The sequence below is a fragment of the Coptis chinensis genome, chromosome 2 (assembly GCF_015680905.1).
Source record: "Coptis chinensis isolate HL-2020 chromosome 2, ASM1568090v1, whole genome shotgun sequence".
Lineage (NCBI taxonomy): Eukaryota > Viridiplantae > Streptophyta > Magnoliopsida > Ranunculales > Ranunculaceae > Coptis > Coptis chinensis.
This window is the reverse complement of record NC_141457.1, coordinates 65,864,931-65,878,073: the sequence shown is the minus strand read 5'-3', so window position 1 is coordinate 65,878,073 and position 13,143 is coordinate 65,864,931. Positions and strand designations below refer to the sequence as shown.

Sequence of the window (13,143 nt, the reverse complement as noted above, 5' to 3'; positions counted from 1 at the left end):
CTTGTAGGTTGACACCCAATAATAGCTACTACAATATTCTTTCCAATACACTCTCCTTGGATACAACACTGCCAATGCATGTACACAAACTATACCAGATAACTGCCACCTCATACAACTACACTCATGGTCAACTAAGTTCACACAAAATCTAGTTCCATTTTCAGTTTTAACACTTATCACCACCTCATTGCTTGATTCCACATGATACCAATGGACTTTTTTTTATCAGTTCTTTGATTCTCTTTTCCACTTGTGGAACTAGACCATCCTCATCCCATTCATTGGCCTTTTCTCTCCTCTTGTACAGAAAAGACATTAACAATGTATGATACTTATCAACAAAAGGAACTATTGGCTTATCCCTCAGTTCCAATATCCAATTGTTAAAAGACTCAGAGAAGTTGTTGCTAATATGATCACACTTTGTAGTAAGATCAAAGTGTGACCTAGCCCAACATTCCACATCTTCTTGTAGCAACCATGCCTTGGCTTCCGTACATTCTCTTCCTAGCTTCTCCATTAACTTTTCAAACTCTAGTTTCTTATAACACTTAGCTGCACCCCAAACTATAGTCTCTAAGTATTTGGCTTTAAAGTACTTTTTGAAATTCTTGAACATATGCCTAAAGCAAAACCTATGGGGATTCCTAGGAAATTCATGTGCCAAAGCCTCAACCAATCCTTTCTGTCTATCTGAAATGAATGTCACAGGTTCCATATGTTCATCTATTCCATACTTCTTCATTATATTCAAAAACCCAATCCAACTATCTTTATTCTCAGACCTAGTTATATAAATGGCCACAGGAAACAAGCCATTGTTTCCATCCAAGGCCACCATGCTTAAGCATTGCCCTCCATACTTCCCCTTCATAAAACATCCATCTAGTCCTATGATAGGCCTACAACCATTCAAGAAACCATGCAAAGAAGCAGGAAAACAAACACACATATCCTCAAATGTCAAAGTACCATCAGTTCTAGAATAACATGCTCTGGATCCTGGGTTACTTTTCAAAATCTGTATCAAGTAAACATTTGAAATAGTTCAAACACCATTATGATAAACAACCAAATTATTTACAAATATAAATAAGGGTATAAATAACATACGATCACATAGCACAGCAACATGTTATAACTTGTCGTGATAGTCACCATGAATATCTTGCAAACATTTCAACCTTGCATGCCAAGCAGTCCAATAGCTAATACTAACATGGAAATCTCCTCTCATGACTTCAACCATGATAAATCTTGGAGACATGGTCTTGTAATGTACCTTCATCTGTGCTGCAATCTTTCTTGCAACCCAATTTGCATCAGCCATCCCATTCTTCAGTTCTGGATCAGCAGAACATATATGTTCATTTACAAATGTATTTAATCTCATTGTGAAGGCATCAGGCCTCAATCTCCAATAAGCTGCCCAAGGGCAGTCTTTACCCTTGTAGCTACCCTTACATTTAGCTCTAATCCTGTACCTTTCATTGACAGTCCTCATATCAACTTCAAATCTATTCTTTATGCAATAATCTGAAATTTCATGCCTTAGAGTTTCAATGTCAGGCCACTCCATGCCAACTTTCCATTCATCAGAACATGTTGGCATAACTATCTCTCCTTCATCCACATACACATTGGAGGTTTCATATACAAAATTGTAAAACTCATCACTCCTTGGTTGCTGTCACTCTATTTCTTCATCTGATGAGTTTATACTGTGGTATCCCTCATCAGGATCAAGCTGATCAATCTGAGGTTGTCTAGGTGGGTTTCTAAACCCAACCTCAACATCAATCTCTACTGGATCATTTGTTGCAAGTCCTGGTACATCCACATACTCTGGCAGCTCAGTATCCATTTCTTCATCAGAAAACTTACTAAGTTCAACCCAGAAGCTATCTTCCCCATCAACTAGTACGCCTTTACCCTTCATATGTGTTGTACTTTTCTTCTTTCCCTTTGCTTCTCCCTTGTCCTTATCACTCTTCTTATTTTGCTTACTACCAAATCCCTTGTCATTAAAACTCTTCTTCTTCTTTTGCATGGAATTCCCCTTGTCATTTGCATTCAAAGCCCTCTTCTTAATCAATTTTTTTAAATCCATTAGTGTACACATTGTTTCATCATATTCTTGAGATGGTGGAACAACACTTTCATCCATATCATTCTCCACAAATACATGACAATACCCTTCATCATCAACAACTAACAAATCAAACATTCCTAAAAGACCACTATCACTGTTTACATACACTTGCTTACCACTAACAAGATAGAACAACTTAATGTTTATATAATCCAACTTTGACATGTGACTAGGTAGACTAACATCTGCAGCAAAGTCTATCATATTCAACTCATCACTATCAACATCAAGCATTTCCTTAACTGGATATTTTGATCTGTAATCCAAATGTGACAATTCCTCTCCATTTCTTCTTTTTGAAAACGACCCAGCATAATGTATCTTCAAATTTTTCCTATCACCCATTTCTGTAATAAAAACATAAATGTTAACCCCACTTCCATTCATAAAAAACCATGGGTTGAATCGAAATTGTCAAAATTATATAAAAATTTAAACTGCATGCATAAAATTGTTATCTTTCTCGATTTCCCAGGTACCAAATCAACATATTCCACCAAAAATACTTAAAACAACTTTAAAACGTAACATAATTACCTACAAATTGCAGTAAAAATTTGTCCTTGCTTCTCCTCTTCAAGTTGCAACAGATTAACAGTTGAAAATGATAACAAATAGCACTTGCTATGAAGACTAACACTAAAACAACATGAATTTATCAAACACGACATAACACCATGACTCAACACAGACAATGAAAGCTAGAGTACATTTTCCCGCCTTAAAAATGAGAGAGCGCAAATTTTAGGGATGGAATATGGACTGTTGATCGGAGTGAACAAGATGTTTACACGTGTTGTTTTATTTTTCAAAATAAAACTCCGTCTTGTGAAGTCAAGGGCTATTTAGGTAATTTTATATTCGAAAGGGTAATTTGGACATTTCACAAGGAGATAATGGTCAAACTGCATTGACTTAGACGGAGTCTGAGTTTGGGGGGGCAAGTCTAATTTCCCTGAATTTGGGGGGGCAAGTCTAATCCATCTTTGAAATGGGGGGGGCAAGTCTAAAAAACCCTATAATCTATTAATGGTGGGATTGGTGGCAAATACAAAGAAAATCCTAAAAGAAATTAGGAGAAAACCGTTATTCCACAATTCCTAACATTAATCAATCATACTTTGACAAAAGGGGTTCGATTGGTTACACAAAATATTATCTATGATTTATTTTCGTTTTGCAACTGCATGCGTTGATATACAATGTTATCTGGACAAATAACAATAAATCGGAGTGGCGCAGCGGAAGCGTAGTGGGCCTATATAGAGTGGCTTCCCGCACCAGAAGTTTTAGTTTATGTTTTTTTTTCCTTTCCACTCGGCCCCACTTTGAAAATAACCATTAACACAAGTTTACGCGGCATTTCAGCCATAGTACAAAATATCAGGATATGGGTATTTATCGATACTCAATTTCTGGATATGTATGGTGGATATATCCCTCTTTGGGGATATTTGACATTGTTTCACATGCAAATATCGTGGATATATCTAAAATATCGTAAATATCGTAAATATTGTGGATATTTCTTGATATATCATGATACATTATTTATATTTATTTAAAATATAATGGTAAATATTAAATAAAATTGTTATATACACAAAATATCGCTAAATATCTCTAAATATCCTCAAATATCACAAATATCGCAAATATCGTCAAAATATCGTAGATATTTGCAGTCGTATATATCTCTTAACATATCGTGATATTTATATATCTTTTTCTGAAATATGGATAGATATCCCCAAATATCGCGATATATCGGGATATTTTGTACTATGATTTCAGCACGACAGAGACTAAGTGACGAGTTCGAGCGGTAACCCTTTGATATTATAGTGAAACAAATACCATTAATAATAATATTTCTTGAGTCCTATTATTGCGGACCCTAATTTGTTTTGGGCAGACTCCCAAAAAAAATACAATTATTACAGCCATTGGTTTCAAAAAATCTAAAAACAAAAACAATTATTACAAATATGCTATTGCTCCAAAAAAAAATTGGATTCGAAAACCCCAAACTTAAACGACCCGGCTAAGTCGAAGTCCCAAACGACTTTGCCACACCGTTTGGGACTTAGTCCAAACGATGTGCCCACACCGGTCAAGAGCCCAAAAAACAAAATTTTATATTTTTCGAAGTCCAAATCCCAAACGACATGACCACACCGTTTGGACTGAGTCAAAAACGATGTGGCCATGTCGTTTGGGGTTTTCGAATCCAATTTTTTGTGACCAATGACATATTTGTAATAATTGTCTTTTTTTTAGATTTTTTGAGACTAATGGCACACTTGTAATAATTGTTTTTATTAGGAGTCTGCCCAACACAAATTGGGGGTCCGTCAGTAACAAATACCTATTTCTTTCAGCTTTCTCATTCTGTCTATATTTCAAACTTAGGGTTTAATTTATTTGAATTGGAATGACAAGCTTGATACCGGATTCACCGGTAAACTTGTCAAGTAGCAATGATGGTTTTGGTGCTCTTGATGATGCATTACCTACTATTTCATCTGACGATGATGAACAAGAATTACGTAACGATGATGAGGAAGACAAAGAAGAAGAGTTGTATCTTGACAATATTATCGACTGCCGATGACGAGGATCAGGGGTGGCCCTGAGTTTTGGGGGGCTCTAGGCGAGATCCTAAAGTGTGGCCTCTGCCGATAAATGATGAAAAATACATAAGCCAATTTTTTTTTCTTATTTGATAAAAAATTAAATCCAAATTCCTTCGTACTCTTTATGAAATCAAATGTGTGCTTAATATTAATAAATTCACACTAAAATTCAATTACAAAAACTAAACACTACTGAAAAGCTAGTCTTCTTACATTTCTAGCTGCGAAATCACTAATTAAGTCTTCATAATCAAGTTTTTCTACTAAAGACTTTTCAATAGATAACATAGCTAATCTATTTAATCTTTCTTGAGACATGCTCGATCGAAGATAAGATTTGATCAACTTCCGCTTTGAAAAACTTCTTTCTGCAGATGCGACAGTAACTGTATAGTCAACAAAATTCTGTATGCAACCCAAGCATTTGGAAAATAGTTATCCCGTGACTTCAAATGATTTAGCCCGTCCATTGCTTTCTTTGTGTTATCTGGTAAAAGTTATCTCATGATTCTTAACTATGAAAATAAATCTATCCCGTCAATATCAGAAACACCGTCATGTTTCAAAAACTCTTCCAGATTAATGCAAGAAGTCTTTAAGCTATTTATATCTGCAACCTTTAACTTCTCTAAATCAAACAAGAACCCAAAAAAATTCTCATACACTTCGAACTGCTCAAATCTACTCTTGAATGAAGAAAGAGCTTGGTCTACTATGAATAAGAGGTAGTTAACTCGAAATGATTCTTCAGCTGATTGTGTCACTTCTTCACTGACTGTTCCCTTCATGTTCTCGTTAAACTATTTTTTTCTACGAATGATCCACCTTTCACGAAAAACTGGTTGAATTTCCATCATAGTTGCAATATCCTTAGCTTCTGTCATGGCTTCTTCGAATCCGGTTTCTCTATACTTCTCAAAAATAGAAATAAGTCTTTTCATTTCATGTGTGGCCATATCAATCTGCATGTCTTCAGTTTGAAAGTTTTTGCTAACAGAGTTAACAGTAAAAAGTAAATAATGCCAAATTACTGTGGCAAGCAAAAACTCAAAACTCTCAATTTCATGTATCGCTAGTGACTCAGCTTCACTCTTTGTTTTAGGATCGTCACTGTTTTCAGCTAAGTAAACCAACGCATCTCTTATTTTCGAAGCTTGATGTCTAACCTGCATCTAACATCGCTTCACGCGACTCTCCCAAAGGTTTTGCGACAAATCGACTTTAGCGAGATACCTGACTTGGGCTTCACATCTTTCACATGATCTTTAAACACTTTCCACCTCTTTGTGGAAGACGAAAATAATGAATAGATTCGCTGAACCACTCCAAAAAAAGATATAGCTCTTGAACAAGAGCTAGCCATATCACAAAGAGCAAGATTCAGACTATGACAGCCACATGGGGTGTATAAGGCTCTACAGTTTATTTCAAGTAGTCTACTTTGAACTCCTTTGTGTTTTCCTTTCATATTAGATCCATTGTCATAACCCTGCCCTCTTATATCACCAATACCAAGGTCAAGAGCGTTCAAAACATTTTTGAGTGTACCAAAGAGGCCCAATCCTGATGTGTCATCCACCTTCAAAAATCCTAAAAAGAACTCTTCAACCTTTGGACAACTTGATGTAACATCTACAAATCGAATCACAATTGACATTTGCTCTTCATGACTAATATCCGGTGTACAATCAAGTATTACTGAAAAGTACTTGGCTTCCTTGATTTTCTGGACAATGGCTTTCTTCACCTCACTTGCTAACAACTCTATCAACTCATTTTGAATCTTGTGGCTAAGATAATGATAATGGATTTCTTTACTTTGAATGCGCCGAATGTGCTCTTTTCAAGATCTTGGATCAAATTCAGCAATCATTTCGATTAAACTTAAAAAAATCTCATTATTCTCATCGTAAATCTTCTCATTCTTCCCACGAAAAGCCAAATTAACTTTAGCAAGTGCTTTCACTAAAGCAAGTATTCGTAGTAACACTTGTCTCCAATGTTCCCTCTCTTTGCTGATTTCTTCTTGCATTTTTTTGTCAATTATTTCATTCTTGCCAAATCTCTTCTTTAGTTCATACCAACTATTCTAATAAAGAAGATGCTTTGGAGATGATTGATGCTCTGAAAGCCTTCTACTTAGCTTATGCCAGTCACAATACCCTTCACTGTCCAATTGAGAAGTGTTCGTGTGTCGCTTGAACAACTTACAACAAAAACAAAAGACCCTGTCCAAAGAAACATAATATACGAGTCAAGTTCTATCTTTTTTAAATCCATTTGGCATTATTCGAGTGTAATGCTTCGAAGAGAATTGTCTGCCAAGGTGATTTCTAGGAAAATCAACATCAGTAATTCTTATAGGAGCCTTTTCAACAAGTAAATCTCTAAGATTTTGATCAATATTGTCCCAATTTGCTGGATCAAAGTAGTGGACAGGTGCACATTATGTATTCTCATTTGTATCTTGATCGAGATCGTCATTCACTAAAGGCTGGTCATTATCATTCACCAAAGGTTCAACATCTTCATTCACTAAAGCTTCAACATCTTCGTTCAGTTCATGCTCTCCATTATCATCGTCATTCCTTTGCTCGACGTCAACCACTACTGTTTCACTTGAACTTTCTACTTGTCCTTTGGTACCAAAAAAATTTAGTATATCTCTGCTTTGGGATTGAGCAACATTATCTAATCTTTGCTTCTTTTTCCTTTTCTCAGAGCCAGAAGGATACTTTCTAGTCGGAGGTTTCGGAGGCATGATGACAGACTGACAATTAAAATTCACAAACAATCAAACAATTATATGATTAATTAAAAAATCACCACAACCCCAGCTTAGTGGCTTACACACAAAATACATACAAAACAGTAGCTATTAATGTCTAGTAATCTCAAAGACTCAAACTAAAAGAAAAGGGAATTAAATAGAACCATAGAATAGTTTTTAAAAAAATACTTACTTTGCAAATAACTGAAATAAGTATGATTAAAGTTTTAAGGAATTAATATGTATCAATTAATTAAAGTAGTAAACAAGAAACTAATGCTTACTTGGGAGTTGCAGCCTTGCATGTATACTGTTAAAAGAGAGAGGAGTGGAGACCGTGCAAGTTAGAGAACTCAGCCTTAAAGAATTGCAGAGACCGAGAGTCGAGAGTCGAGAGATTGAGACTTGAGAGGAGAAGTCAGAATCGGAGCCGTCAGTAACTCAATCGTGGAGAACAAGACTCTCAAGTTTAGTATCGATGGGGTTTTATTGTTGGGCAATGTTTAATAATTTATGTTGAGCCGACTCTCTAAAATATTGGCCACAACTACTTTCAACCCACAACTATGGTTTAATGATTTATGTTGGGCCAAATATGGTATAATGGACCATTGTCACCAAGTACGGTACGGGTTTAAAACGGTGTACTTGAAAAAAACTTAGTTCGTGTTTTAAACGGAACGTCTCGGGAAAAAAACGGAAAAAAAAGCGTAAAAAAACGTGGGGCATAAAAAACGGGTTTAAAAGCGGTAAAAGCGGGTTTAAAAGCGTATAATCGTTATAATACGTAAAAGAAACGGTAAAAACCGGTGATAAATAATATAATAGATAAAGAGTTTGATTTTCTATAAAAGTGGAAAAAAAAAAAACACATAAAATAAAAATAATAATAATACAAATGAAAGAAAATTCAAATACATGAAAATATCAAATTATCATTACTCATCCAAATACTATAAGTTTTAGATTCAGTTGCCAAACACTACTCAAAATAAGATACTACTAATTACCAACCATAATGGCATAATTAAGTACTACAAATAAGTTAATAACTTTAAAATTTTCAATTAATTATTAATAGTCCAAAGCAAAATAGAACGGTCTCAATAAATCAATCTAACGCCCACTCTTCAAAAAGGTAAACTCCAAAACCCTTTTCTTTTCTAGCATTTAAAAAAAAAACAAAAAAAAAAAAAAAAAAAAAAAAAAAAGCGAGAGATTTTCAAAATCTCGGGTTTTAAACGCTTTTAAGTTTAAAACGGGTTTAAAACGCGTTTAAAAGCGCGTTTTTGAAAAATCCGGGTTTTAAATCGGAACCGGGCCTTTGGCAATATCTCGGGTTTTAAACGCGTTTTTTTCAAAAAAACGCCGTATTTGGTGACAATGTAATGGACCACAACTGCTTTCAGCCATGGGGGCCTTAATATTGGGCCAACTTTTGCGGCCCCAGCCAATTGCCTGTGTAGACTGTCCTCAGGGTCGGCCCTGACGAGGATAGTAATGATGATGATTTTCGAGCACAGACGTATATATTTTATTTATTTAGGGTTTTCTTTTATTATTATTATTAATCTTCATGCTGAGCTGTCGCTTAAACGAAACAAAAATCAGGTGCTCTTTCTCTCACTTGTTCGTAGTAGTTGACATGATCAATGACAGAAATAGTTAGGAGCGCATAGATTGGATTTCTAAACCAGATACCCTAATGGACACCATAAACCATTTGACTAGGGATTACAGGCCCAAACTGGAATTTCTGATTAGTCATTACCTTGTAATATAGACACGTCCAGGGGCGGACCTAACATTTCAACTCTCTCCGGGCTAAACAACGATAGCCAGAGTCTTAAATAAAAAAAATAATAGACATATTCCAAAGAAACAACTGAAACACACAAGTAGCCAAATATATATACTAATTCATCAAAATATCTAGTCAAGTTCGACTACAAATCTATTTAAAAATCAAAACTACTTAAACGGTATTTTACGGTCTTGCGGGCGTCAAAATCATCTATTACCAAATCAAGATCAATATCATTAGCAAAATCTCTTTCAAAATAGATGACCATTGAATCTGCAAGAAACTCATCATTTATCTTGTTTCGAAACTGTGTTTTGATAAGTTTCATGGCTGAGAACGCCCTTTCTGTAGTTGCTGTAGATATCGAAAGAGTAAGTACAAGACGAACCAATCTATCAATCAAGTGGTAGGACTTCGACTTTCAAGTTTCAACTAATCTTCTACACATCTTAGACATCGTGGACATATTATAGAAAACCGAATTACGACAAACATCAATATCATAATGCTGCAACTAAGTTCTCAATATAAGTAACTCTTGATCACTGAAATCTTGAAGGTAAAATCTCTCAGCAAGACTACAAATGTCATCAATCCTAAATGATTTGAAAGCATCTTTAGGGGTCAAAGCAAAGCTAAGAGTAAAAAGCTCTATTGTTTCCTCGTTGAATCTACTTTTCAACTTCATTAACTGAAAATCTATGACACTGTTATATATATCAACGCGATAACGATGCTCAAACATTATATCATCATGTTGCTGACAAGAATGACAGCGTGCATCCATAACAGACATATCAATGTTATTCTTTTTGCAAAACAAGTCAACTTCACAAAAAAAAAGTGCTCCAACCATCGTGTCTCAGGTTTTGAAGGAATACTTTTGTGGTGGAGACTAGATACATAGCGTTAATAATGTCTTGAGATTGATCTTGTAGAGCTTTGCAAAGTATTTCAGTGATTTCCATAATCTTACATAGCAAATGTAACATGAAAACAAACTCAAACGATCTAAGTGCAATAAGAGCACCCTTAGCTTCCCCCTGGTTAGAATTAGTTGATCCATTTTTTGTGTTGTTCTCTAGAATATGAGAAAGTGCACTAAATGAAACTATCAAACTCTTTACAGATTGAAAATGGGAGCTCCCCCAGCTCTCTGCAATATTGTAATCTGATTCTCCTCCCTTCCTATCTCTAGTTCACCACAATCAATCAATTTTTGAATTTCTTTGACTTGAACAACTAGTAACTTAGCTTGGCGCTTAAGAGAAGCCTTATAATAATTGACAATTGTGCCCAACTTCAAAAAAAAATAACCAAATATTTGATATATCTTTAGCAGCTACAACGAATGCTAATTGTAAACGATGAACGAAACAATGCACGTAATACGCACTAGAGCACTCCTTAAGAAATAAAGCTTGCAATCCATTCCAAGACCCCACATATTGCTAGCACCATCATACCCTTGACCCCTCATATTATCAACAAAGAGATTGTTCTGAACAAGATTATCACATATTTCATTCTTGAGGGTTTGTGAACAAGTGTCATCAACGCAGACAACATCTAAAAACCGTTCACGTACAAAACTATCATAGTGGACAAATCCTAATAGAAGAGCCATTTGTTCTTTATTTGAAACATCTTGTGATTCATTAACAAGAATACAAAACTTAGCATCTCCAACTTCCTCGCGAATCTTACCCCTCACATGATCACTAATAATAGGGTACCCCTAATAATATTCAAAAGCTCTTTTTGAATATTCGGAGAAGTATATGTGGCCTTTTCGGAAGCATTCTCTAAAACATGATTAATATCCGGATCCAATTCAATTAAGAACTCAATAAATTTAAAAAAGTTTCCACGATTACTTGACTTGATTGATTCATCATGTCCTCTAAGTGTGTAAAATACAAGCCATTGGAGAGTCCGTAAAATAGTTTTCAACATAAACCTATTCTTCATTACCTCCTGTTTGTATTGGGCATTTAAAAGATTACCAATATGCCGAGATGAATTCACTAGATCCTCACAAGCTGCTACAACAGACATATGAGCAGAACAAGGGCCTCCAACATGTTGCAAAAATGCACATTTAACTCCACAATGAACTCTCTTCCAACTTTGAAATCCATTAACAACAAAATTAGAACGTCTAGAACTAAAGACAAAGTAAGGAAAACAAAAAGCATTATCTTTTTCTTCAGAATATTATAGCCAAGGAAAATCGTCAAACCAATGACTATTAAAATACCGGTTTTGTTTTCCATTAATGGTGGGCAGATATTCACTTATTTGCTATATTCAATCCCTTGAGAGTTCGGACACACTTGTTTAATGGGTTCAATCCCTTAAGGAATGGGACGAACTTGTTCAATGGGCTCAACTCTTTGGAGCTTTAAACGGACTTAATCTGTTGATCATCCTTTTCAATAGTTCTAGCAACATTGGATGTCTTGGTCTTTTTTGGTTTAAAGAATGAATCTATCTTTCGCACTCCCTTTGGCATTTTAGACGTCTGAAACATTAAAATAAAAAAGTAAAAAAACTCACACATTTATCTATAAACTCACACACTTCGATTCTAACAAGCACCAAAATTCAAATCCAAAGAAGAAAAACATTACATCTTGACATGACGACACATTAACACATAACATATAAAATTTCACAACCAGCGAACCATATCAACATTTCAATTTTCAAACAACAATTTTCACATATCTAAAACCTACATTCCACCAAATCAAGCAATGCAATTAAAAAAAGAATAACCAAAATCATTTCTTTCCACAATTTCACAAATCCACAGTAAACAAACTAGCTTACACTAAAAAACTCACCTTTTAAAACTTTATGCTTTTTCCTCAGTTAATTGATCACCAAACAACTTCACAAGTAAACAACACTTTACTAATCTTATCAGATGGCTGCAAATAATCAAAACCAAAAACCAATTATCCATCAACATTTCATATTTTAAAAAACTAAGGAAAAAAAAACTAACATATATAATAAATTACCTGAGGAAAATGAATAGTAGAATGAGTGAAGAACGTGGATTAGAATTAGGCAATTAGAGTTGTTAGTGAGGAATGAAGAATCATGACTTCAAGAGATATCGCCGGGTTGTTCTTTTGTTTATCGTCTGTATTTATGTTCAGAGATATTGCCGGGTTCTTTTGTTTATCGCTGGGTTGTTAGACTTCAGGAGAAACTTTTGGGCAACTGGGCTGGGCTTTAGATTTAGATACATACTATTTTTTTTTTTACCAAATGGACCCGGCCTAAAGCCTCCTGTAGCCCTCTCCTGGGTTCGCCCCTACCTCTGCACAACATAACCAGTTAGATACTATACCTCCCTCTCATCTATTCAACTGGTTTGAAAAAGACTAACAACTTCTTTTACTTTTTCTCTCTTGCTCTCTCCATTATTTTTTTGTTGTGTTGTGGAGAAGAAGGTTTCAATAAGGAAGAAGCATGTGACAAACTAAAGACGATGGTTGGAGCACTTTTTTTTGTGAAGTTGATTTGTTTTGCAAGAAGAATAACATTGATATGCCTGATATGGATGCACGCTATACGATGGGCACGGGTCGTTCTTGTCAGCAACATGATTGCATAACGTTTGAGCATCGGTATCGCGTTGATATATATAACAGTGCCATAGATTTTCAGTTAATAGAGCTGAAAAGTAGATTCACAGAGAAAACAATATAGTTTTTTACTCTTAGCTTTGTTTTTTACTCTTAGCTTTGTTTTGACCCCTAAA

General features: G+C 35.0%; 2 protein-coding genes across 2 annotated transcripts; both read right to left on the bottom strand.

Annotated features, from left to right (window-relative positions):
* Positions 1 to 5,306: 5,306 nt before the first annotated feature.
* On the bottom strand, positions 5,307 to 9,693 carry LOC147517228 (uncharacterized). Its single transcript, XM_086593525.1, has 7 exons — positions 9,583 to 9,693; positions 7,304 to 7,561; positions 7,139 to 7,219; positions 6,676 to 6,880; positions 6,065 to 6,630; positions 5,631 to 5,963; positions 5,307 to 5,573 (listed from the first exon to the last, which is right to left on the bottom strand). Exons 1-7 carry the CDS (start codon positions 9,691 to 9,693, stop codon positions 5,307 to 5,309), a joined length of 1,821 nt encoding a protein of 606 aa, XP_086449651.1.
* A 186-nt stretch (positions 9,694 to 9,879) lies between these two features.
* LOC147517227 (uncharacterized) lies at positions 9,880 to 10,221 on the bottom strand. The gene has a single exon (XM_086593524.1). It carries the CDS (start codon positions 10,219 to 10,221, stop codon positions 9,880 to 9,882), a length of 342 nt encoding a protein of 113 aa, XP_086449650.1.
* Positions 10,222 to 13,143: the final 2,922 nt, after the last annotated feature.

Excerpts from the sequence above, each read along its gene's own strand:
- LOC147517227 (XM_086593524.1), bottom strand. The coding sequence starts at position 10,221 with ATGGTTGGAGCACTTTTTTTTTGTGAAGTTGACTTGTTTTGCAAAAAG.
- LOC147517228 (XM_086593525.1), bottom strand. The coding sequence starts at position 9,693 with ATGAAACTTATCAAAACACAGTTTCGAAACAAGATAAATGATGAGTTT. Across the intron at positions 6,631-6,675 it reads GAATAATGAGATTTTTTTAA|AGCACATTCGGCGCATTCAA; the intron begins GTTTAATCGAAA and ends GATCTTGAAAAG. Across the intron at positions 5,574-5,630 it reads CTATGATGGAAATTCAACCA|GGAACAGTCAGTGAAGAAGT; the intron begins GTTTTTCGTGAA and ends GAGAACATGAAG.